This window comes from Zophobas morio, unplaced genomic scaffold (assembly GCF_036711695.1).
Source record: "Zophobas morio isolate AGI-343-1 ecotype UQ-CSIRO unplaced genomic scaffold, CSIRO_AGI_Zmor_V1 ptg000023l, whole genome shotgun sequence".
Classification (NCBI taxonomy): Eukaryota; Metazoa; Arthropoda; class Insecta; order Coleoptera; family Tenebrionidae; genus Zophobas; species Zophobas morio.
Genome location: NW_026972128.1, coordinates 13,806,513 through 13,831,475, shown reverse-complemented (window position 1 = coordinate 13,831,475; position 24,963 = coordinate 13,806,513). Strand labels below are relative to the sequence as shown.

Here is a 24,963-nt window from a genome sequence, read left to right as displayed (position 1 = left end):
CATTGCGATGTCAAATATCAAAACATCACTAAAAGTCATGGTGGAAATAATAATAAATAATTTGTTAATTCAGAATGTTTCCGGATCTAGTGACAGCTTCTATTAACAAATTGTGTCAACAAAAATAATTCGATCCTTTATTATTGCCGGAAAGAGATTAACATTTCTTTCAATGAATAAATCTTATTAGACAACGGATAACCACTTTACAATGAATTCAGATGACACTGCGGAAAGTGAGGTTAATAAAGACAACTTACCATCAAGTAGTCAGATATCAAATCCAGACAGCAATGCCAATTTAAGCCTGACAACAGATGAAAGTAAAGGTGCTATACCCAAAACCAAGTTCCCAAAAGTTACTTCGAAGAAAACTAATAATAATGTGGAAGACGGTAACTTAGTGGACGTCGATACTGTAAAAATAAATGGTTTTTCGAAAGCCAATGCCACTTCTAGCAACTTTTTAAGTAATACATATGTGGAATGTACAGCTAGCAATTTACAATCGGAGAAAGGTGCAAATCAAGCAGCTACAATGTTTGAAAGAAGCTCTCTAAATATTCCAATTGAAAATGATTTTTTGGATGCACCATATGTGGCAGTCAGTCTTAAAAGTTTAAATGAAACGTGTACCACATATCAAGAGCAAAATGTGAAAGATGATAGTTCAAGTGATGACAACGAATTGTTATCAATATCAGACGATGGTTGCATCTACACCTATAAAGGAGACCATGTAGCTGATTTACCAAGTTCATTTTATAATTTAGAAATCCCGCCACTTGAAGAAACTGTTGGTGATGGCCGAGAAGGTATCTATATTTTTGTTTTGTTCAATAAACAATATTTTATTTGTGAAACACAATGCATAAAATAATTTCGTTATTTAGTTAGTTAACAATGGCTTCAAAAGTTTTTCTGAAATTCTAGGAACACAAAGAATATGATTATTACAAATTCTTACTAATAAATCTAATAAAATTTCACTTAAAACATATAACTCTCTAGTCTACTTGTGGATTAATAATGTACCTACATTTTGTGTAATAGAGTTCTTTAAATTGTTACTAAGACACCAACATATTCACAGAGAATATTACAACAATTTTTGTATTAATCACTTCAAAACAATTATGACGTTATCTCAGATTTTGAAGAGTAAATCTATTTTTTTTAATTGATTCGTCTTTATTTGTAATTTAGTAAATCACTCGTTATTTTTAACATTAATCGTAAGGGTTTAAAATATTTAACATGGTTCTACAAAATTTTGCAACTCATTTTAAAAAATACGAAGTAACGAACCGTTTCAGACGATAGTAAATCACTATTCGTATTAATAAATTTTAGTAAATACTTTTGCTGTAAAAAGGAAAATACAGAAATACATTGTCTGAAATTTTGTATAAACTTTGTATAATTCTGGTCCATTTTTTTTAATTTTTTTACCGTGACTAGTTTCTAAAATTCAGCTTTAAGGACAGTCGCTACGTTTTTTGAGTGGAATTTTCCGTCTATTTTCAGAATGCAATATCTCCGTTATAAGTAGACTTATGGTTTTCAAATTTTAAGTATATGTTGTCCATAACTTTTTGTATATAACGCAAGGGCAATTTTGTTAAAAACAATTTGTGATCATACTTTTCTCTTAATTTTAGTAAAATTTGTAAAAATAAATATCTCAATTATTAAAAGAAATTTCAGAACACAGTTTTCAACACTGTTTTCAGCTTGTAAAACTCCAAAAATCGTACCAATCTGGTATATGGTCGACTTTTTTTGTTAGAAACGATACACAGTAAAAAAAAATTGTATTGTAGAAGTTGCTAACTTTTACTATTACTATATCTCAATCCCAACAAATAAAGTCAAAAATGAACCTGGTACGATTTCCAAAGTTTTGCAAGCTAAAAACAGTGGTGAAAACTCTGTTCCAAAATTTCCATAAATAACTGAAATATTGATTTTTTAAAATACGTGATGCAAAAATATCAACGAAATTTAAAAAATATATGATAATAAGTTGTTAAAACAAAAACTACCCTCGCAGTTATGTAGTGAAAATTATGGACAAGTTATATTTAAAATTTCATAACAATAACTGTGTTAAAAATGGAGATATTACAGTCTGAAACGGCATCATATTTTCTTCAGAATTCAACGATATAGAATTTCTTGTATTTTTGTTGAATAAAAAATGTGTCTTAATCAATGATTTCAATTTGTTGGGTTAACAGAAATCAGATATTATTGGGGGATTATAAACAATTTGATTGGTGTTGCTATGTGGAAATTTAATTTGCGGTAACGCAGTCAACAAAAAATTGATCCTACTAAGTCGATAAATTTAATCTGTGAATAAATAACACGGTTAATTGTGCTTTTGATTAAGTAAAGTAAATAAATAATATCAAACAGTCAACATTAAAACCAAAAACAACTTTACGAGATTCACCATTTACTTTATAGCAGACATCAAAATTAAGTTAAGCTTTGCTAAAGACTCGGCACATTTTTCCCCATTTAAATTAGCAACTAAATCTGGATACTCATACTTTGTCTGTTTGATATCTGAGAGTTGTTTTGATTCTAGAGTATTATCATTATCAAAAAAATGCATTTAATAAGAATTATATACAAATCTTGTTCGTATATGTTTTTTAGGTAGTAGTAATTTCACATAAATTATTAGGAGTATTATATTTGTATTTATAGAGAAAAAATGTAAAAATTTATAGAATCTTGTATTTAAAAAATAAAGTTGAGATGCATTTCCAGCAAAACCTGAAACCACGGGCTGAACAAAAATAATAAATATGTTTTATAAATTTTAGTTTGAAGCCGTCAATAAATTTGGAAAAAATAGAGCGAGTCTGATAATGATGAAATAATGTTATATTTTTTTGCATTTAAACAAAAGATATAAGTTAAATAGACTTTCATTTTAGAAAACTCCAGTCCAGAAATGGATTTCTTGGAAATGGACTTCGATCCTGGTCCTTCTGGGGATGCCGATTCTGATTCCGTATCGAACGTAGAAATAGACAACGCAGTAAGCTTACCATTAGATCCTAAAGTTGAAATAATTGAAGAACCAAAACCCTGTTGCTCAAAAGATCTGAACAAAGAAGTCCAAAGTGACACCAGCAATATCAACAAAAGCGAGACTTTAGTGAAAAACAAATTTTTAAATTTGACCAAGACAATCCCAGAACCTGTTAAAGATCCGGTAAACATTCCCAAGCCCGAAATAAAAATGCCTTGGTCTTGTTCAATATCCGAAAGGACCCGAAGCGCAAAGTCCTTGCGAGTAATCAAGAAACACCATAGTTCAAGAGGAGAATTATCGTCACCAAGTGAAAGTGGTCTAAACGGTGACGTTAACATAACAAACCTGTCGTCTTTTCATAACGCTACGGGCAAAATTTTAATCGACGATAAAAATTCAGTGGCTAGTGATGTGGAAAAAAACATGATATGGACTCACCACGAAGCGTGTCTCAAGCAAATTACACAAGTGGGACCTTCAGCTTGCGGTGCCACGGCAGTTTTAAATGTTCTTCACGCTCTTCGATTTCCTATACCCACATTGGAAAGAGTACAAGAATGCGTCAACACAAAACTTAGAGCTAATTCCAGCCCGTTGTCAGAATACCTACTTTCCAGAAGCCAAGCTGGATGCACTCACCGAGATTTAATAGCGGGCTTGTATAGATTGTCAGATAAAAGAATTTATTCGAGATTTTTTGCGATGTACCCTGAACGACTAGTGAATTTACAGTCATGGTTAGGGTACTGGATTAAAAACGGTGCTGTACCAATAGCCACTTTGAATTTACAAAAATGCGAAGGAAGCATACCTGACAGCTGGCATCATCAAATGATTTTCGGCGTGGGGCCTGAAGGTATATACTTAACTAATCCCTTAGAATGTGTGGATCCTGAACAGTTATGGCCTCAACTCTCTTCAGAATCTGTTCTCTTAATAAGGACGGAAGATGTGATTTCGAGATGGAATCCTAAAATTGATCTACCCCAATTGATGAAGATTAACGATGTCCGGTGGAAGGAATTAAATGTTGTAGGTGAGTCCATGATTGGATGTCGGGATTTTGTGAACGACTAATATCAAAAAGCCTTGTAATCACAAGTGTTAATACTTAGTAACCCCTGATACAAAAAAATGAACCAGCAATTAGTTAAGTTTCGCTGCGTCGGTCGATGCGCAAGTCTGCCTTAATATAAAACAGTATTACGTAAAAAATTACTAACTAACAGGTAAGTAATAACTCCTCACTTTTCCTTTAAATAAGGAAAGATGTCCAAAAGAGCTGAAAATCGTTCTAGCCAAATATCGTACAATAACTTTAACGCCGTTAAGATTATTAATAAATTTAAAACTATCGTTTCTGAGTTTTCTACTTTACAAGAAGAAAAACTAGAGAACACATTTTTGACCACACATCCACTTGATCCTTTAGTCACTAAAGGATTGAAAACATTTTGCAAAGATCTCATCATGAAAGTGATTTAGAATTGCGAATCTAGTCTTCAAAGCCAGTTGAAAAGTCATAGGTCTACTGAGTTAATTTTTAAAAATCTATAATCAAAGACATTTGGACGAACGAATTGGTGTTTGTAGAATGTTCTTGTAAAGTCCATGTTATTCATTAATTAACATGAAAGAAAACTAATTTCAGCAGTGTCAGCAAAGTGAAAATTACAATTTGCATGAACTTATCAAACTGACATTTTTGTTTGCTAATCTTTTGATAATGTGTTGGAGGGATGAACGTCAAAACTGTGGCAGACACCGTTAAAAATAATTGGTTTTACTCAGTGTCGTATTTTTTTTCTGTAGTTTTTTGATCATCACGTATGCCGCTTGTGTATGCAGTGACTGTTTCTAATCATCGTGTGCGTTGTGTAATTTTTAACCTGTGGTGTGAATCTCCGCAAATAAACTTTTCGCCTCCCTCAAAATGAAACTTCTAATAACATTGCATGTTTATTTGTTCCAGGCCAAATTGCGAAAGTTGTACGAGAAAGCCGAAGGGAAGCTAGGGTTGATTATGTTTTTACTTCACATATTAAAATTCCCGCAGAATATAAAGCTGGTGTTACATTGGTGATTGACATAAATTCTCCCGCTTTTACATTATTACGGCAGTGCCCAGAACTACCTTTGCTGCAACCTGAAGCTGCAGCGAGTGCCTTTTAAACATGATATGCAGTGAATCTCCTTCAATTCGGAAGTGAAATAGTGTTCCTTGCAGCTGGATTCTTGATATCCTTTTTCGCGCTGAAGTGCCATAATACATTTTCAGACTAAAAATTTATATGATTAGACGCTCCATCATAAAATACTATCATCTCGTTTATTAGAAATTCCATTACAATGTGGCAGAAATGTATTTGGTGCGAAAGAGGCGTTCATTTTTGGAAATTGTTGTTTCGTACTTACATATCTTTTGACGCAGCTACAAGTAAAAAATCACTTTTATGATTCATTTTATTAATAAATTTACATACTCATATCATAGGTAGAATTGTTATCTTGTACAAACTAATTTTAATGCAATAATATTGTTAATGTAGTTGAATGTGATAAAAGTATTTTAATTTTGTATTTTTTGCGTAGTGCCATTGGGAATCAGTTTTTTTTACCAAAGATAAAAAGTAGCGTGACCGAGAGTTTCTTGTTTTGCTACTATGTTATGCGTTCAAGCGGTCAACGTGAAAAAAAATTATTTTTAAATTTCGTTCGTTGCTGCACTTTTTTTGCTATACATGTTGAAACAAAATAGCTACTTGGCGTTGCTTGAATTTCAGACCCATCAGAAGCAGAATAAAAGTTCATTTTGTCAGTCAAGTAAAAATTTCAGTGCAGCGTATTCTAGTCGTATCATTAAAACTTAATTTTGCTTCGACATTTTGTGTACACACAAATAAACAACAAATAACTTTATCAAATAAACTATGTAAGTATTCTTGTATATTTGATAATCAACAGTCTCATAAACCATTTAATAAAGAAACTTTTTAACAAAATTGTTTTTATTTCTTTTTTGATGTTTTTCGTTTTTATTGTTTAAATTTTTTCTTGTAAAACATCGATTCAGTCTGTGTTTTATGAAATTTCTCGAGCTTCTCTTGCAGCAGGTATAGACCCAGCACTGCTATTCACAGGACGACTTGCACGATCAGGGTCCTACCGTCAAAAGTATTTAATTTTTAGTAAAGACGTATCACCAGTGATGAATTTGGATACATTTCTTTCCTTGCTTCCTTGACCACTCTCGTTCACATTAAAAATATACCAAGGATCTGTTTTAATACCAGGAATTCTTATTCTAGCCTTAAGTGGTGCTAAAATCTTGTTTATTAGAGATTTGCACATCAAGGATACTTTCGGCTCCTTAGGAAATATCACTTTATTTGTCACTTGCTGTGAAGAAAAGAGCAATGAACGCAAAAGTGAATTCAGCGACGAGTTATACTTACCTTAACTAAGTCCCTGTAGTTGGTGTCATCAAACGGTAATCGACCATAAACCATAGCAAATAGTACAACTCCCATCGACCAAATGTCGGAATATTGGGGTTGATAAGGTATCCCTTTTAAAATTTCGGGTGAAGCATAAGCGTAACTCCCGCAGAAAGTTTCGCTTAGAGGAACTTGACCATTCTTGACTTTCATATGCCCTCTGGCAAAACCAAAATCCGATAACTTTATTTCAAAGTCACTATTAATTAGTAAATTTTCACATTTAATATCTCTGTGAACGACACCTCTTTCATGACAGTAGTCTACAGCATCTACGAGTTGTCTAAACCATCTTCTCGATCGTGTTTCATCAATATATGTATCTCGACGAATAATTTCCAAAAGGCTACCATTCTCTGCGTATTCCATAATGATGTAAACCCTTCAAAGAGAAGTTATAAGTCATCTTCGCAGCACTTAATTTGACAATTTCCAACCGATGAGTAGTCTCAATGGCTTGTAGAAAGCGAATCAAATTCGGATGTTTCAGCCCTTTTACAACTTCGATTTCTCTCGGAAGAAATTTCTTCAAGTAATCTGCCGGTGCTGAAAATTTGCTTACAATTTTGACGGCCACATTCATATTGTGTCGCTCGCTGTGTGCCATCTGATCATTAAAACGCATTAATGCAAATAATATAATAGGAATAGTTAATTTACTAAAAGTGCATACGAACCCGCACCGTAGCGTATGAACCAGATCCGATGGTTTTCCCCAAAACATAGCCATGTGATTCTAGAACTGTTTGCTTTTTACCTTCTTTAAGTATGGGCTGGCCTGCTACTACTTGAGTAGTAGTGAGCATGTCACTGTCTGTTTTTTGTGCAGAAGGATTGGACATAACTTGCAATAACAAATCATGTCATTGAAAACTAATAATGTGATTTATTCCATTTTTCACAAAAATTTGATTGACGCAAAAATCTGAATGACGTTACGTCATAAAACAAAAGCACTTTCAACAAAATCAGAAAATAGAAAGTATTAGTTGTAGTGTTTGTCCGGAAGTAGTGTTACTTTATTAAAATTTTCGTTCTTGTTCTAGGCTACACGGTTGGTCTACGAAAAAACACGTTGTTTGCGCTGCAGTAGGAGCTTAACTTTGCCTTTATTCAGATCACACATATTGAACTTACTATTGTCATGATGTGTGCTTTCTTCATGCTGCTACTTTTTTCTTATCTTGATATCTTAATAGTTTCCTTTCAGTTTACAGTTCGTTAAGTTTTTCTGCATCCTTTTCGTCCCTTCCACTAAAGCCTCAAGCTCATTGATTTTAGGTCGTAATATTCAAATTCATTGCACTTCTTTGCTGAGTTTCCTTTTTATCGTGCGCCCTTATCTGATATATCCGGCTAAAATGTATCTAAAAAACTTAATAGGGAATTTAAATATTTTATCTAATCAATAAATGCCGCCTGTGAGAAGACAAACCAAACCACCATGTATTACTTTTGTATCCTTTTTTATTTTGTTTGACAAAATAATCAGAGGTTGGACTATCAAAAATTATACACAAGCGACAAAAAATAAAATACAAATTCTTTTTATACTTAATACACATCTATCTATTACTCTTCCAAAAATATTTACCAACGAAAGACTAGTTTTATTGGTAACACAATAACATTTGAAAATTATATCCCTAGCACGGTATTCTGGCAGCTAGTGTAATTTAGACAGTTTGACTCAGTTATTACGGTGTTTAACTTCACAGGGCAAGTAAATTTTATTAGATACAAAAATAACGTTCTGAGAATACCTTTTAATTATGCAAGCCCCCTTCCGTCTACTTCACCTGTAGTACTTGAATACTTCATCACATGACCCAATGCATTGTTTACGAGGTAGTCATAATGAATTGCAAATGAAATTGTGTGATTGTCATATATTGAGCCAGTGAACTCAGCTTAAAGTGCTTACACGACAACATTCATATGTAGGCATATGTTAAAACTAAAGTAAATTTAATAAAAATGTTGAGAAAAAGTCAATTAACAACATATCCCTCCAAGAAATCTTGGGCACCATTTTTTTAAATGTTGTACCATTTATCATAGTCAAAAAAAATAATAATAATGTTATTTCTGGACAAACGTTGTACAGATTTGGATCTAATACAGCTCATATCTGTTACCTTTATTTTCTGAATGAAATATTGTACAATACTATTGCACAATTAGTTTATCAAAATTTGTTATTAGACAAATAAAGCAACAAACCTACGGCACCGAAATTTTTATTGTGCCGTGTGAAGTAGGTTACAGTGGAATGAACAGGAAATGATAAAAAATAAAGTGACAAAAAACTGACCGATAACTAATTGCTTGTCAAGTTTTGGTGCGCCAAATAATCCGCCGTGCGTTTTTAGACGATGAATGCGTTCTTTATCATCACCAAAAATTGATAACATATGTCAAAAGATATTAATAAGTCCTTCTTAAAAACAGTTTCTAAGACAGTTACTGTATTAGTTTCGTTTCAGCAGTCTTCTTTATTTTTCAATCTGCTTGTACAGACTTAAAAATAATTAATAAACTGATTTATTTTATAAAACACCGAAATTAAATTATCAGCATAGTATATATATATTTGTTAATTTCATCAGCTTAATTGTTTCGTCACGGTTTTCCTTAAAAAAAGACAGGTAATACAAGAATATTTACATTTTTTTTACTAACATGAAGAAAAATTGGTTTAAATTAACCGAGGGCAGCAACCTCATTACTCCAAATTATTCGGCTTCATGTTTCGTAATTTTTTAATCGAATGTGAGATGTAATTTAAAACGTCTGCTCTATGCGCACATGTTTTGCTACAAACAACTCAGCCGATACACATGATATAATTTACTTAAGTAGTGTTTCAGAGGCGTCTCATTTTGCTCTTAATGTACACAGTCATATCTAAATAATAATTCAATAATGTACCTACTAAAACTCAAAATTTAATGGCATTTTATGAATTTTTGTTTTTAAACTGATGTGGTGTATACCTGCTTTATTTTAATAAACTGAGATTTCTCAAGTTCAGCTTAGGATAATTCATTTTTCAGAAACTTTGCAACTGTATTTTACAGAAACAAGATTTTTGGCATTCTTAATCGATTTGAAATAATATTGGTTTTTGTAGTAAACACAGGACGTCGTAATAGTCTGATGATGGATAAGTAATTGTCTTTGGATAGATAGGATCCCAAGCAGCAGACTGTCGTCTAATTCACGTCAATTTTTGGTCATAACTCGTCGGCGACGTCATTCGCCCAAAAAATCACGTGATAATGACGAGATTTTTATGACTTACTTCTGACGTCAATTAATGACGTCAAAAGGCCGTCTTTTTTTCGTCATTTTTTATAGATTATATGATCAATTAGATGTGGGTGGTCGTATTCTTTAAAAAGTGGCCTTCATAATGCTTAATTATATTTAGAGCAAAAAATACAACGGCTTTATTAGACATACACCAAACACAAGTTTTTTCATTCTAATAATTTCTAATAAAATAATTAATTTCTGAAAATTTGTTTACTCTGGAAATGTTATTTTGTAAGTACCTGCTTGGCAAATTATAAATAGAACATCCGGGGTTGACCGTATAATAGTGAAAGGACCCTAGGAAATTCTTTGTCTATTGTCCCTACAACGGGACAAGATTTTGAAGAATTCCTTCGTCGAATTTTGATTTTATAAAGACGTTTATAAAGTGATGATGGTTACCAAAAAAATTAGAGAGTGATTTAATATTTAGTTTTATTAAATTTATTTCATCGCATGAAAAAATAATGCTTAACTTCCGTATTTACTATACAATACATCAGATGTTTGAGGCGTGCATTCGGACTTTCCCTTTTTTCGGTATTTATGTTTATTGCACTTCACAGTGACTCATTCCAATATTTCCAGTTGGGTCTCAACCACCGAAGCTTTCTTGTGTATCCGTTACTCACTTCATTTTTAACACAGTTTTGTGAAAATTTCTGCCATTCAGAGTCGGGTTGTACTTATTTACACTAGGTAAGTTAAAATCTAATAAAGTAATCATTTTAATTTTTACATGTTTCTGTTATTTTTGATAACTGTACGTAGATAACAAAAGCAGTTTTTTCAGATAAGCTGGAAAGACCACCATTAATCACTGAAGATACTCCCACTAATTATGAAGAACTTACGGTGATTGTTTTTGAAAATGAGGCGCCATAAAATATTGCAAAGGTATGTTACTGCAAATTTTTATGAACTAATGCTAATGAACATAATTTTATTCTAGATTTGAAACAAATACAAAACACATGTGCGAAACGAAAGAAATGCTAAAGGAAACGAGTGAAAAAATCTCTAACATGAAAACGTCATCAAATCTGACAATTGAAAAAGAAAACAAAAATAGAAGTTATGCCGCCAAGACCACACCTAAACAAATTTTGACGAATTACAAGATTATTTTTGCCTATTAGAACAAGCAGATTTCTTTGTAAGTTAAAAAAATACAATGAATTCATATATACATATATAACATATAACATTGGATATTATATACAGGTAGATGCCTGTAACACCACGATACTTTTTGGTAACTTACTATACATGGCACATTTCGCTTCATTGTAAAAAATTATTGACAACGAAATTTTCCTGATAGGGTATGCGTTTTTGTCAATGCAACCATTTTACGATTATCCGTTAAATTCAAGTAAATTTAGCATTTTTAAAACGCAGAATTTGTCTTCTGCTTTAAGCTGTAATCCTTTAAATTTAATAATAGCCAAATGCTTGCTGTTGCCCATAGACGAAAAAATTATTGCATTTCCATTAATCCATGTACTCTAACGGTTTTTTTTTTCAGTGCAATAAATTGAAGCAAACTTAAAAAACTTTGGTTATTAATATGATTGTTAAAACAGAATTAATTCTTAACGGTACTTTTTTGTGTGTTGGGGACAGTCAAGTCGTCGTGAATTAGAAAGTTTTACAGTGCATTTTCAAATCAAGTAAGTATAACAATGCGATTCAATTATCTTTTCCATTTATTCTAGTTTTTTTTTTAATATTTTTTGTAATTAGATTTGTTTGTGTTTTTAAGACTGATTTATAATTTATTATAGTTTTCTTTTAATATTCTTTGTAACTAAATAGATATCTTTGTGTTTTTAAAACTGATTTTTCTTTAAATAGCATATTTTATTGCAACGTTTATTTTTGATTGTATATTATATATTATCCTTTTTTTTTGTTTATACCAATTATACTCGTAATTACCTGTATGTAGATTTGTTTATGTTCTTAGGAGTGGTTTGTTTAATTGACATATATTTTTTTATTTGTTTATTGAAGTTCATTGTTGGTTGTACATACAGAATTGAAGTAAATTTAATTTTTTACACTAATTTGTTTTAACTTTAATTAACATATATTTTGTTTTGGGGTTTACCTGGTGATTATAACGAATTACAATATTTTATTTAAGATAAAAAATATAAAAATATAAAATTATATCAGCGTTTTATTTATTGCATATTTTTTTCTAAAAATCAAAATATAAAAAACGTCTTAAAATGGACAATAAATGCCGTCTCTAAGACGTCAGTGCATCACGTCAATAGTTCGTCACAAAATGACGACTCTAAGACGTCAGTACATCACGTCAATAGTTCGTTAGAAAATGACGTCATCTGGACGAGACATTTGACCGTCATTGGTACGTCAATATCACGTGAAGTCTTTGGTCACTATGACGTAATTGATGACCATTTATTCACGTGAAAAAGACGACATCATGTTGCCTGGGATATAAATTAGCGTAGTTGTAAATAATTCCACTTTATCTAAGTAAGTAGATATAATTAGTTCTACGGAAACATGGACAAATGTTAGATATACATCATAAACATATAGAATTAATGTGGACAGTACAGAGTTATTGCTGCTGTCAAGGAATAAAGTTGCCCTTGGAGAAAATTATCACACTTCTGTTGTAGAATTATATAAGACTCAATTAGAACAGTTGAGGGTTGTATGTAAACAAACTCACAAAAAGAAAAAATTCTGAAGAGATCAAACATCTAAGAATCGATCTCGCATGGCGTGGAACACAAAAACTGAAAAAGCACGCTTCTATGGTTGTGTCATAGAATGGTGTGAAGCTCTTATGACGCCAAAATTGTCGTTTTTAGATTTTGTAGCAAGAGATTCGGCTTCAGTTTGAATTCATATGTTCTTACCTACTTAATACCTTTTCACAAAAAACAACACGTCGATATATATTTATAAGTATTTTTTTTTTGTAAATTTGTTGAATAATATTATAATATAAATCCAAGTAAAAACTTGTCCTATAAAATATGCTTAATTCATTTAATTCTTTTTCGATCAAAATTTCCAAATACGTCCCTTCATTTTTTGGTATGTAGTAACCGGCAAGCTTAATGTTATTTATAGTTTTCCAAATTTTGTAAGATTATATGGCATTACTAAAACTAGTAATTTGAAACAATAATCCCTTTTGTGGGAGTCTACCTTTTTTTTTGTGTCAACATCTTACAGTACTTCTAAAGATATTTGGAAACAAAGTTAATCACTTAATGAGTGTCATTATAGTCCCTGGTCAACCTTCAACTGCCTGCTATTGAGCTTAATGCCCATAAAAGTATCCAAGTAACCCGTTTTCCGGGGTTGGTTTCCAGATTCCAATGCAGTGAAGTGCAGAATTCTGACCTGCGGCGCTGGGCTTTGAAATATTTATGGTAGGGGCATTTATGTCCGGCTGAGAGTGTAATAAAAGTATTTAAATCTGTTTCCAAATATCTTTAGAAACACTTTAACAAGCATGAGAATTCATATTTGCCAAAGACAGAGGAGAAAATTAAAAACTAATCAATTATTGCTGAAACATTAATGTTACTGTTTTGAATTAGTACTACAAACTAAGTAAATTAATATTTAAAAAAACCTCAACAATTAAAAGTTAAAAAGGCAAACGTAACTCTTTACGTATACCTACATCGTATTTATTGTTATTTTCTATTTAAAAAGTACCGTATTAATGTACGTACCGATATTGTTTAATTTTTAATATCTATATTCTTAGCGTTGCGAAATACAAAAATGCCGGTTTTCCATTGTCGTCTACGAGATATGCCTGATGGAAATTAAAAAAAATCATAACTACAGTGTGTACCAATCACTGTCGAAATCCTGAGATTATCGATGGAAAAATGGTGACCAAATTTTTTTTATCCATACCTTCCAAAAACTGATTAGTATTCGTCTCATATCAGAAATCAAATTTCTTTGAAATATATAGGTACCAGTATTTCAAATAAATTTGATTTCTGATGTGTTCAAAGCTTACGCTAATAATTATACACTAAAATTTATTTATTCATTCCATCTATAAAGTTAAAAAAGAATATGAATAAATCTTTAATGAAAAATACGTATTGAATACTGTGTTGAGTTTTATTAGACACGCAACAATTTAACAACGATACCTCAAATTTTAGCTTGATAAACATGATTTAAATTTTATAAAATGTACTTTCGGTTTATGGACCTACCTTGAATTTTTATCTTAGATATCCAAATGTTCCCATAAAAAGTCCAAATTACTTACATATTATACAGGGTAGTGGAAATCTCATCGAACTAATAACGTGCAGTTCGCCGATCCTCAGGGGACATTTTTTTGTTACACTATGACTGGCATTTTCTATATTTTTTAACTTACAGGGGTTATCATAAAATAAATAAAATTTCCCAAAATCAAATGTTAACATTTTCCGAAAATGCTGAATTTGTTGTGTTCTTCAGGGACTAGGGTAGTTCTATTTAAATAAACTTAGACAAATTTTTATTACTAATGAGTATCTTGAGTATCTTTTAATACGCGTAATGATTTATTATTATTTCAGAAATACACAAAATTTCATTTGTAAAATTCGGTTGTTAATTGTTCAAGTTTTCCACATCCATTTGGGTTAGGAAAAATGAAATTTTTCCTAACTAGAGCGGAAAAATAAAACAAAACAATATCAAACACCACTTCTCAAATTCCTTGTACGCCTTTTTATATTTTTTTTTTGATTTCTCGGCCAATAGTGAATTACTTGCCAGTGTGGCTGACTCTTCAACATCAAAAGATACTGATGAAACATCACCTTCCAACATTTTTACCTCAAGAAATACCCAAAACACTTCAAACGTTGAAAAATTGCAAAATGTTGCGTTGTTTGTTTGTATTTTCCATGACAACAAATTTATTGCATTAAAAGGGACTTGATACTTTATTATTCAATTAAATTTATAATGAAGAGTTTTTTTACCTAATTTTACAAAATCTTGTGTGGAATTTGATAGGAAAAGTGTCTTTCCACATTCACGACATGTTTTTGATCTCGACTTCGTCTCGATCAAAAATCTCATGTCTAGAATGTGGAAAAATGTCACTTTTCCTATCTTATTGCACAAATAGCTATTTCCTAAAATTCTGGAAACCCAAACTGCTTTGTGCATAGCAAAATTAAATTTAAAATAATAAAATTTAGGGTGCTGTTACATAAAAACACCTATAAATAACTATTTATAGAAAAAGTATGTACTTATTACCCTAATACCGGTTATAACAATAAGGTTGATGATTTTGATCGAAAAAATTAATTGATTGTAAATATTAGCACGTAACAGTGACTATCATAGTTTGCTTAATCACGAAAGCAGGAATAAATAAAATTCAATAGACTTGCATTGTTCTCCCGGCGCGGAAACACCCAACATATCTGCATTGTTGAAATATGTCGGACGTAAATAAAAAAAAAATTAAAATGGAGAGTATGGCACGTTCAAAACTTTTTCCATATGTTTATATTTTAACAAAAATATGAAAATATTATTATATAAATGGACGTAGAAACATTCCGTGTAAGTTTAAATAAAAATAAATAATCTCGTACGAAAGTCGATTTAAACATTGTTGCATTTTATTAATATTTGTTTACTTAAACTTAAGCTGCTAATTAAAAAATCGGTTGATTCATTAACAAACAGCATATTTAAAATATATATATCTCTAATTGTTTTATTAAATTTGATCCGTAATATTTTAACTATACAAAATCCAAATATCCGCCTAGGTATACCATAACATAAAATTTAGTTACTTGCGCTTCAGAAACGTGCGCTCAAGAATACCTCGTTATTTTTCGTCTTCCGCTTGGATGTAATCCGCATTGTTACTAAAAATAAGTACGCCACTGAACCAACCTTGCCCAACAGGCTCCGCAGGATCGTGAATGCCGAAGACTTCTAAGAATAACGACACAAATGCGATCCAAGACATGTGAGTCGTGTATCATGTCCCCTTCTCAAAGGTTTTACTCTTTTTAGACAGACACTTAACTATTATTCATTATGCGTTCTCCCTTACAATAACAGCAGTCTTCGTCATGACTTAAGAACTGCATGGCAACGTGTTCGGGACACACTTTAAAAATGGACGTAAATGAAGTACAAAATGAAAGCATAATAATTAGTGATAATATTACTAATGCTGGCAATGTTACAAACATTGGAAGACTATCGGAAGCACAGTGGGTTAATATTATTTATTTTGTTTTATTAGTTTGTGGCAGTGTTGTTAATCTAGTTCACATTTTGGCGTTAATAAGAAGCAAACGCAGTGGTATGTATGTATTCTTTATCGCTGTTTGAGTAATAAAAGAGAAAATTGATTTTATTCCTTTGTCTTTTAACAAGTGTTTATATGTGGGTTGGTCAATGAAATTAAACTGTTTACAGACGTTACTACAGCCGCAGTACCAATTGATACTTCCACTACGATAATTGATTCATTTAAAATAACAACATTTTAAATTTGAATGGAGGAATATAACATGAGATATTTTTTTTTTACTTTTAAAACTATATTAAAAAATTAATTTAATTATATAATTAACGAATTTTTTTCAATTTTTGTCTTGATGTCATTGAAAAAAAAAACAAAAATTCAATATCAAACCCCATATCTTTTTATTCTTATTTCATTTTATTTATTCAAGTTGGTTTGCATTTTTCTAAACATAGTCTACACAAAAATTGTTCAAAATATTCCACTGATTTGTTTCTTTATCACCAACACCTGTTTAACTCACCTTTAAGTAATCTCTGGACTAATTTTTATCCTGTTCAAATGTACACGTTTTAACAGAATGCAAAAATACATACATGTTGTAAGTCCAACAACATTGACTAGAAAATTTCAAATGTTTGTTTTTTTACTATAATCTATACAGGGTGTTATTGAAAGGTACGTACAAAAAAATTGACAGTTATTCGCGAAGTCGAAGAAGTCTGAAAAACTTATTTTGTGTTAACAAAATTATAAGGGGAAAATTAACCCTTATCCAACCTTTTTAGACGCAACTGAAGAATAAATAGGTAAAATTAATTTATTTTAGTAAATCCTAGCAACTGTAACAATAAAACTTTTGTCAAAACTAAATGTTGCTATAGAAACGAAAAATGATCTTTTTATCAGAGGCGTACAACAAATTTGGACATAAATTTTAGTAATTTTTATCTCTAAAAGGAGAACACTTTTACCTGAACTTTTTTTTAATTTTAGCACCCATACTTCGAGACAAATTGCCGATTTCATTTTGTACATACCTTTCAATAACACGCTGTATAGTTGCAATGTTAATAATTTATTTGTAATTTTGCAGGTATTTTATCTCTGGTACTGCAAATATCAGTAGTAGATATTTGTCTACTTTATGTGGCAGTCAACGAAGTCCTTGCACTCTATCATAAAAGCTGGTATTTTCCACCTGAATTTTGTCCATTCTTCAAGGGAGCAGAAGTACTGTTGAATACACTAACGATCTACCTGCTGATATGTTACAATTTCCATGTGATTTCACTCTGGAATCTTCATGAGCTGGAACTCAAGAAAAATAACAAAAATCCCCTCACATCGTGTAATGCCAACAGTGACGATTCCAACGAATGTCTTGTAACGAAACAAGAAAATCGTTTAGTGACTATCGATTATAGAAAACGGAAGGACGACATCTCCGTCATTTTCCCCACAATTTTTATATGGATTGTTAGTTTATCACTTAGTATTCCTAATTTTACATTATCATCAACGCTTAAACTTAAAAATAGTTATGTACTTTGTGCTGTTATAGATGTATATTATGGACAAGTGTTACAATATTCGTTACTTATTTTTAAAGTAGTTTTACCGATCGTACTCTTATTTCTTAGTCTGATTGTTCTGACCATAAAGTTAACCCAAACATCGAAAACTGATATTGACAATATTTTGACCAAAAAAATGAATGAGATTAGAAGGCTTGTAATTTTTGGAATAGTGGTGACAGTCTTGTATTTTTTAACTTCTTTCCAACGGCATTTTTTACATTTTGTTCATATTATTTCATGTTCATTTAATAAAAGCACTGTGAATAATTTTAAAATGCCACCACTGTCTAACATTTTTCTCAGTACGTCCAACATGATGTATCTTGCGATCTTACATTATAGTGGTACTGCCATTAGACCGTTATTGTGTCTTATAGTTTTGCCCAAATTCCCACATCTAGTTAGAACAAAAATCTTTCCTTGTTGTATACTTAAAAAATAAAACAATGTATAAATTAAGAACTGTTGTAATTAGTTTGTAAAGGTACAACAACATATTTAATATCTCGGTTCTGTGTCTTCCTTAACACCTCAGCAGCATGTTGAAGCTGCAGCGCACAATCAGGGTGAGCACTTCCCGGCAACTGCATGCACTCTTGCTCAAAGATATAAGCCAACCCATTTAAAAGATCCAAGAATCCTAACGAAATCGCAGCTTTCCTCAATCTATTCAACTCCTACAACATTTTATCACTTGATTTGGAACCAAAACTCAAAACCGCGGTCTACCTTATAGAATTGTTGTGTTTTTTCTGGTAATTTCCTAGCATGTCTCAAAATTTTCTGTATATCGCTTTGAAGTCCGGCTTGTCTAATCCACACGACACCGTTCTGGGAGTAGCTCCTTTTCTCTTGTGGACGCACGGGAAAAGAGCCCATTTGTTCTGTTGGTGAATCCGAAGGACCTAAGTTATTTAAATCACCCAACCATGGCACTACATCGGATCCCGGTGTTAATATCGTTAACATCAAGTTTGACTTTTTCTTTGAATCAGCCCAGGAATAAACAAATCCGAACCAGTTTTCGGCTAGCGTAACCACAGCCGCCATATTTTCAACCTTGAGTGCACCATGAAGAAGAACACAAAACGATGGAACTTTTCCTTCATCTGTTGCATCATCATCTGTTAAATCTATTTCTGCGGTTAGCGGTAGATGGTCTTTGTTGGAGCTGGCTGGTAATACTAAGTGGCGACTGACAGCCATAGGTGAACCTACATCAGTCACAGAAATAAATCCACACACTTCTATTAACTCTGATATGGTGTAACTCTGGTAATCAAAATCAGTTACTTTGGTGTAGGGCTGAAATATTACGTGTTAATAAAATTCGCACTTTGTCGGCGTAGACGAACTTACTACTGGTGCGGGAGATAAAATAATTTTTGATTCCAAATTGCCACATTTTAATGTACCTTTGAACGACGTGTACATATCTTCAGCTAATTTTTGAAACATATTAACTACAGTCGTCTCATTTAAAGGACTTTCCGGTATGCAGATTGAACCATCATATCCTGTTAGATCTACAAGTCTTTGATACAGCGGTTTCGCTAAAAATAATCTCATTAGATCGGGCTCTTTTTATTAGTTAATCAGCCGTACATTTTACTAAATTTGGATCATTGGGTGGCGCAACACAAACCACATGAAGCTTTGCTGGAAATGAAAACGGGATTGGAAAAGGATTAGTTGCGGAACGCTGGTTTACTGTAGCAAATGATTCTTTGAGGGACATGGGCCCTAAACCTGTACTTCCATCAGTAATAAGGATTACCTAAAATATCAAGGTTTCAAATGTCTTAAATGACGATATAAATAAGAATGTTATCATAAAAGTTAGAATGTGATAAACGAACCTGACAAGCAGTATTATTTCCCCACTCGCCCAATACCATCTGGTTAACGCCATGAAGTGCCGTTTCTATGCAAGTTTTGTCATAATCCTCAATATTTTGAAGTTCATTTTTGATAAGAGTATAGTCTCTAGTAAATGCGCATTTTTCTTCATAGAGTGAAGAAAATGCCATCTGCAAAAAACGGAGAAGTAATTAACTATAAAACTGTACTGTTACTACCTAGTTAAAATTATGTTGATATAAGTATACGATAGTATATGGTAAATTTAAATTTCCCACTCATCTGAGATAGACAACGTTAGATTACCGCACTCATAAATAAATTATATTATTATATTAGCCATTATGCCACTTGTATCGCAAATTAGCTATTATCTATGATAGTAGAATAAAATTTACTTAACCTCATTGGAATTAAATTACAAGTTATATTACCTCATTCATTAATACATACAAAGAACAATATTACTTCCCGAGCGTAAGCGAAGGAAGTATTGTAATCGAGTCCGTCGACCAACTCGTTTTCTCGACTTTTCATGACCCCTACAGTAAGAAGAAATAGGTCTCCCATCTCCGTCTGTCTGTCCGTCTGCCTGCTGTCCCGATTTTTATTAGACGTATAATCTACGAAAGTACTGGGCCCATTGTTGTCAAATTTTGAATTTATATTAAGAATATTATGTAGATGGTAAACCGTTGATCAAAATTTGTCTAATCATGCCCACCAATGTGATGACGTCACTTCAAAATTGCATAACATAACATAGTCCTACACATGTAGTTTATGACTCCGTGTTGAGTTTTTAATAAAAATTATAAAACAACATTGTACATTTTGCAGTTTAATGTTGCATCTGCAAACCCGAGTGCTTTTAAATCCTGCAGTGCAGATGTTTTAAAGTTATGATAAGCATAATAAATTTTTAATCAAAATATATTTGCTTATCCCCTCCAAAAAATTGATGACGTCAGCTGAAAACTTGGCCGAATAAATCCTATCTATCTAAAATGTCGAAGATATGATGAGTCTATACTTGTGATTTATCATTCCATTTATATTTTTTCGGTTTGCTTATACAGGGTGTTTCAAAAAAATTAATGATTGAGTCAATTTATTTTATTGATTAAGTCAAGAATTGCAAAACTGAATACTTTGAAATCTTGCAGACGTTTTGAAGTTATTGTAAGCATGATAACTTTTTAATCAAAATGTATCTGTTTATCAACTCCAAAAAATTAATTGCGTCATCTCAAAATTTTGCCGAATAAATCCTTCCGAAAATGTGCAAAATATGATCAGTCTATACTTGTAATTTACCATTGCATTAACATTTTTTACATTTGCATGAATAGATTAATTTATTTTATTAATTAAATCAAGAACGGTTCCTAAATTTTGGAAAGAGGGGGGGGGGGGGGGGGGCGCTTGTAACATAAACCTAAGTTGAAATATGTGTGTAAATGATGATTGACGTCATCACAAAAATTTTGTAAAGTAAAAACTTATTTACATTTACTTTAGCATTGATATACACCTATATTCTCAAAATAAAATTTTATAGTTTTTCGAAAATTCTGGATGTTTCCTTGCACTTCAGGGGCGAGGGAAGTTCTGTCGAAACAACTTTCGACCATTTTTTTTTTTATTTACGCGAAATTTAAACAACGTGTTTTCACTTTATGTGAAGCTTGAAACTTATTGAAAATACTGCCGGTAGTTCTGTTAGAGTTCCGCAAATTGCAAAAGATCCTTGACGCTTTGTACATCAGACAATCCAGTAATTATAGTCTAACTTTGGACAGACTGTTGACAAATTTTGGTTGCGTAAAATCGTCAAAGGTGTGAAACAGCTGATGCAGAATGGGGTTTATTAATAGCCTTAGCTTTACAAGAGTCTAAAGAATTTATAGAGCTAATATTAGCCCTAGTATCCAGACCGGGATATATGATAAAATCTAATATTTAAGGTTGTCTACATTTGCGTCTCTTCCACACAATAACATTTACTTTCAGCCCTAAACTAATACAGCAAGGCGAGAAAGTTAACATCTATTTTTGACATGACAATTACTTAGTTACCATTTGACTGTTGACATTAAGTGTCAAAATATCTGCAACTTATGGAGAAAAACCAGTTTTGTAAACAGTATTTTCAAATGTTGTAAAATTATGTCACTCATGTCCTGTATATTCAACGAAACATACAAACTATTTTTACTTTTTTTGTTGTAGTTAATTGTATTATCGGTGTGTTACTTTATTTCAGTTCCAATTTAACACCTTAGCTATTTGAAAAGGTAGATGTTTTAAATTTAGAACATTAATTAACACAAAGATATCCGTTGAAAAAAGTATTCTATTTAACCCACCTAAAAACGTACATTTCGAAGTTGTATTTTTTCAAATAAATGAGACATTAAACTGGACCGGAGAAATTCAGACAGCGATAACTCTATTCTGCTTGAAAAGAAAAGTTGATATCACCTCCGCAAAAAGTCATGGGTGATGTAATACTAATCAATATTCAATTTATAAAATTATTTGTGTTAATTAATCTAAACTTTTAAACTTCCATGTTTTCATAAACTGATAGATTAGTGGAACTGACATTTTGTATTTAAACCTCCTACTTTAATTGAAAAATTTAATTGTTGAAAATAAAATCTTATAAACCAGAACTGATCAAACAAGGATGTTTTTTGAAAAAATTAAAAAAGACACTAAATTGCAGAGCTGATTTTATTGACATTCTAAATATTAATAAAGGAAAGTACTAATTTATCAACTTTATTACAGATTTACAATTGGCATTATTGTTAAGTCATCAGGCTTCACAGAATCAAATAAATAAGTGAGATGGTGTATCTATGTTGCTATTTCGTGCTAACAGCTGCTTGTGCCGCTTTCTTCGCTTTCACAGTTTCAACAAGCTCCTTGTACCTTTTGATACATTCCTTTTTACTTCTATTTGGAATACACTCTGCAATTCTATCCCATCTTTCAGCAGTAGATGCAGGATAAGTCTTTAATGCTTGTTCCAGGAGTTGTTGCTCTGTGGTTGTCCAAGGCGTTTCTTGTTTTACTTTCACATCTCCATTGGTAATTTTTTTATCACCGTTAAGCGAGATACCATCCAACTTTTTGGAAATACTAGACTCATCAACATTTAACACAGTGCGCTTATCCTTTTTAAAATTGTCAAAGGCCTGCTTGTTAGCAACGTCTTTTAAATTATTTTTAGAAAAGTCTGTATTTTGTAAATCTTTTGCTTTTGCTAATACGAATTTTGCATTAAATCTTGCGCTGGTATTGAACGTTCCATGTTGATTAATGAAATTTGCTACCACTTCCCACCTCTGATTTGTGCCTGCAGGAAATAAGTTCACCGCTTTCACTAAAAGCTGTATATTTTCTTGATTCCAGTCTGGAACAGCTTTTGCCACTGCCTCTTTATTATTTTCACTGGATTTTTGTTTTGCGGCTTCGATTACTTCTTGCTTCTCTTTCTCCATGCGCTCGTTGATGTCTTTTAATGCTTTTTCAAATGCAGATTTTCCATTACTTTGCATGTTTTTATTCAACTCCTCCAACTCTTCCAAGGAAAACACTTCACATATTGTTTCAAGACCAGTCATATTATTTATATTTTGTTCGCTATTCTCGGCAAAGTAATTATTGGCTTTGCAAAAATCTCTCAATATTTTTCTTTCCTTTTTCAACGCTCTCTTCTGTACTTCTCGTTCTTGACGTTTAGCTTCGATTCTTGCACGTTCCGCAGCTTCAGCTTGCTCTTTCAGTAATTGCGCTTCCCTGAGTATTCTTTCTTCTTCTTCTTTTTTAGCTTGGGCTGCTGTTTGCTTCGCTCTCTTCGCCGCCAATTTCTTCTCTTTTTCTTCTTGTTTAATTTTCGCTATTCTAGGATCGTTATTGTAAGCTAAATCTACTAAACTTCGTACTCTTGACATTTCTTCTTTCTTCTTTCTAAGACGTTCAGCTTTGTTCAATTTATCGACATACCGACGTTCGTCTCGGTCTTGACATTTTTCTTTGTCTTCTTCATCCTCATAAGAATATTCGCGCCATGATTTGAAATCATACCAGAATGAATAAAATTTTTCAACTTCTTCTCGACTTGAATCCGGTCCTCCTAACTTTGGAACAACTGGCTTCTCAGACCAACGAGAATTTAAATCAAAATAATACTTAAAAGTTTCGTAGAAATCTTTTTTTAATTCTCCTCCACTTGGAATATTGTTGTCAAAGTCTGGATCCACCGAATCATATGATCGTCTCCTACTTGAATTACCTAATATTTCATATGCCATGGTTATGCATGTGAAATAATCGTCATCAGCTTTTACTTCTTCTCCTAAGGCTTTTCGTTTATCAGGATGGTGTTTCAAAACCTTTTTTCGATATGCTGTTTTAATAATTTCCTCGGTGGCTCTAAATCTAAGAGTTGGAATTCCCAGAACTTTGTAATGATCCTGACTCTTCCACTCTTTTGGATCTAAGCTTCTTAAATATTCAACATCATCTTCATACTCCACGTTTTCTGGTGTCAACTCTTCTTGCACTTCTTCTGGCAGTTCAACTTTCAATTTTCTAACTTGATGTGGAACAAACTTCACGCGTTGTTCTTCTCCAACAGTTTCCAGTACAAAACGATAACGTATTGCTATCGTTTTACACTGATTGCTGTTTTTTGCTAATTTTACTTCACCCATAGCGATTATAACCTCGTCACGTGTTTTTCATATAAAATTGCTTCTATGTGAATAATGCACTCAATTTTGCAAGAAATACAGTGTCGGTTTTTTAATAAATAACTAGGAAGCACAATTGTATAAAACTTTGCAGTAATAAAACACTCTACGGCAACAAATTTTCCCGCATGGTGTACCGTATACGTCAAAATTAAAGAGAGGAATTTTGTTCGTTGACAAGTGAAACAACCTAACCTCTCATATCGCAGCCAACATTGAAAAATTAAAACTAACGGTCCCACTACTTTTTATAAAAAAAACTTACCAAGGAAATAAATTCAAGCTTGGAATATACACTTAGGTGATCCAGAAAGGCTTTAATACCAAGAATCGCAAGATTTTTCCTTGTCGTTTCTGCATTTTCGCTGATTTGAACAGGCCGTGTCATGGACAACGATACATCCAACAACAACACTGTTGGCATTTTGTTTTTTGGATAAAATAAACAGCGGAACAGCGCACAGACAATAAAATAAAAACTGGCAGTTAATAAATGTGCCGCATTTGGACTTGTGTACTTGTTTGTTTACATTTATAAATAACTACTGTCAAAATATGGCAACGTCAATTGTCAAATTTAGTGGAA

At 32.1% G+C, this 24,963-nt stretch overlaps 4 protein-coding genes and 2 long non-coding RNA genes across 7 annotated transcripts; 3 read left to right on the top strand and 3 right to left on the bottom strand.

Moving 5' to 3' along the window:
- The first annotated feature begins 24 nt into the window (after positions 1 to 24).
- Positions 25 to 6,023, top strand: LOC135134180 (uncharacterized). The gene is made up of 3 exons (XM_064062804.1): positions 25 to 815; positions 2,952 to 4,088; positions 5,025 to 6,023. The coding sequence occupies exons 1-3, from the start codon at positions 212 to 214 to the stop codon at positions 5,222 to 5,224; spliced, it is 1,941 nt and encodes a 646-aa protein (XP_063918874.1). The 5' UTR covers positions 25 to 211; the 3' UTR covers positions 5,225 to 6,023.
- A 42-nt stretch (positions 6,024 to 6,065) lies between these two features.
- LOC135134181 (testis-specific serine/threonine-protein kinase 4-like) lies at positions 6,066 to 7,478 on the bottom strand. Its single transcript, XM_064062805.1, has 5 exons — positions 7,227 to 7,478; positions 6,987 to 7,156; positions 6,508 to 6,931; positions 6,275 to 6,451; positions 6,066 to 6,214 (listed from the first exon to the last, which is right to left on the bottom strand). The coding sequence occupies exons 1-5, from the start codon at positions 7,389 to 7,391 to the stop codon at positions 6,134 to 6,136; spliced, it is 1,017 nt and encodes a 338-aa protein (XP_063918875.1). The 5' UTR covers positions 7,392 to 7,478; the 3' UTR covers positions 6,066 to 6,133.
- Positions 7,479 to 9,656: 2,178 nt separating this feature from the next.
- Positions 9,657 to 11,553, top strand: LOC135134501 (uncharacterized). 2 transcript variants are annotated; one of them, XR_010281327.1, is made up of 3 exons: positions 9,657 to 10,566; positions 10,661 to 10,764; positions 10,820 to 11,553. It is a non-coding gene; the product is annotated as an uncharacterized LOC135134501 (long non-coding RNA). The 2 variants fall into 2 exon arrangements; XR_010281326.1 differs by having other exon boundaries at positions 10,652 to 10,764.
- A 4,188-nt stretch (positions 11,554 to 15,741) lies between these two features.
- Positions 15,742 to 18,213, top strand: LOC135134678 (uncharacterized). Its single transcript, XR_010281366.1, has 2 exons — positions 15,742 to 16,225; positions 17,268 to 18,213. It is a non-coding gene; the product is annotated as an uncharacterized LOC135134678 (long non-coding RNA).
- Positions 18,203 to 24,917, bottom strand: LOC135134675 (integrator complex subunit 14). The gene is made up of 6 exons (XM_064063432.1): positions 24,643 to 24,917; positions 19,611 to 19,781; positions 19,357 to 19,528; positions 19,111 to 19,304; positions 18,481 to 19,056; positions 18,203 to 18,428 (listed from the first exon to the last, which is right to left on the bottom strand). Exons 1-6 carry the CDS (start codon positions 24,799 to 24,801, stop codon positions 18,207 to 18,209), a joined length of 1,494 nt encoding a protein of 497 aa, XP_063919502.1. The 5' UTR covers positions 24,802 to 24,917; the 3' UTR covers positions 18,203 to 18,206.
- LOC135134674 (dnaJ homolog subfamily C member 2) lies at positions 22,333 to 24,543 on the bottom strand. The gene has a single exon (XM_064063431.1). The coding sequence runs from the start codon at positions 24,336 to 24,338 to the stop codon at positions 22,485 to 22,487; it is 1,854 nt and encodes a 617-aa protein (XP_063919501.1). The 5' UTR covers positions 24,339 to 24,543; the 3' UTR covers positions 22,333 to 22,484.
- Positions 24,918 to 24,963: the final 46 nt, after the last annotated feature.

Excerpts from the sequence above, each read along its gene's own strand:
- LOC135134180 (XM_064062804.1), top strand. The coding sequence starts at position 212 with ATGAATTCAGATGACACTGCGGAAAGTGAGGTTAATAAAGACAACTTA. Across the intron at positions 816-2,951 it reads TGTTGGTGATGGCCGAGAAG|AAAACTCCAGTCCAGAAATG; the intron begins GTATCTATATTT and ends CTTTCATTTTAG. Across the intron at positions 4,089-5,024 it reads GAAGGAATTAAATGTTGTAG|GCCAAATTGCGAAAGTTGTA; the intron begins GTGAGTCCATGA and ends TATTTGTTCCAG.
- LOC135134181 (XM_064062805.1), bottom strand. The coding sequence starts at position 7,391 with ATGTCCAATCCTTCTGCACAAAAAACAGACAGTGACATGCTCACTACT. Across the intron at positions 6,932-6,986 it reads GCCATTGAGACTACTCATCG|GGTTTACATCATTATGGAAT; the intron begins GTTGGAAATTGT and ends TTCTCTTTGAAG. Across the intron at positions 6,215-6,274 it reads AAGGAAGCAAGGAAAGAAAT|GACCCTGATCGTGCAAGTCG; the intron begins GTATCCAAATTC and ends TTTTGACGGTAG.
- LOC135134674 (XM_064063431.1), bottom strand. The coding sequence starts at position 24,338 with ATGGGTGAAGTAAAATTAGCAAAAAACAGCAATCAGTGTAAAACGATA.
- LOC135134675 (XM_064063432.1), bottom strand. The coding sequence starts at position 24,801 with ATGCCAACAGTGTTGTTGTTGGATGTATCGTTGTCCATGACACGGCCT. Across the intron at positions 19,782-24,642 it reads AGCTTGAATTTATTTCCTTG|ATGGCATTTTCTTCACTCTA; the intron begins GTAAGTTTTTTT and ends CGTTTTTTGCAG. Across the intron at positions 19,057-19,110 it reads TTTTATCTCCCGCACCAGTA|CCCTACACCAAAGTAACTGA; the intron begins GTAAGTTCGTCT and ends GTAATATTTCAG.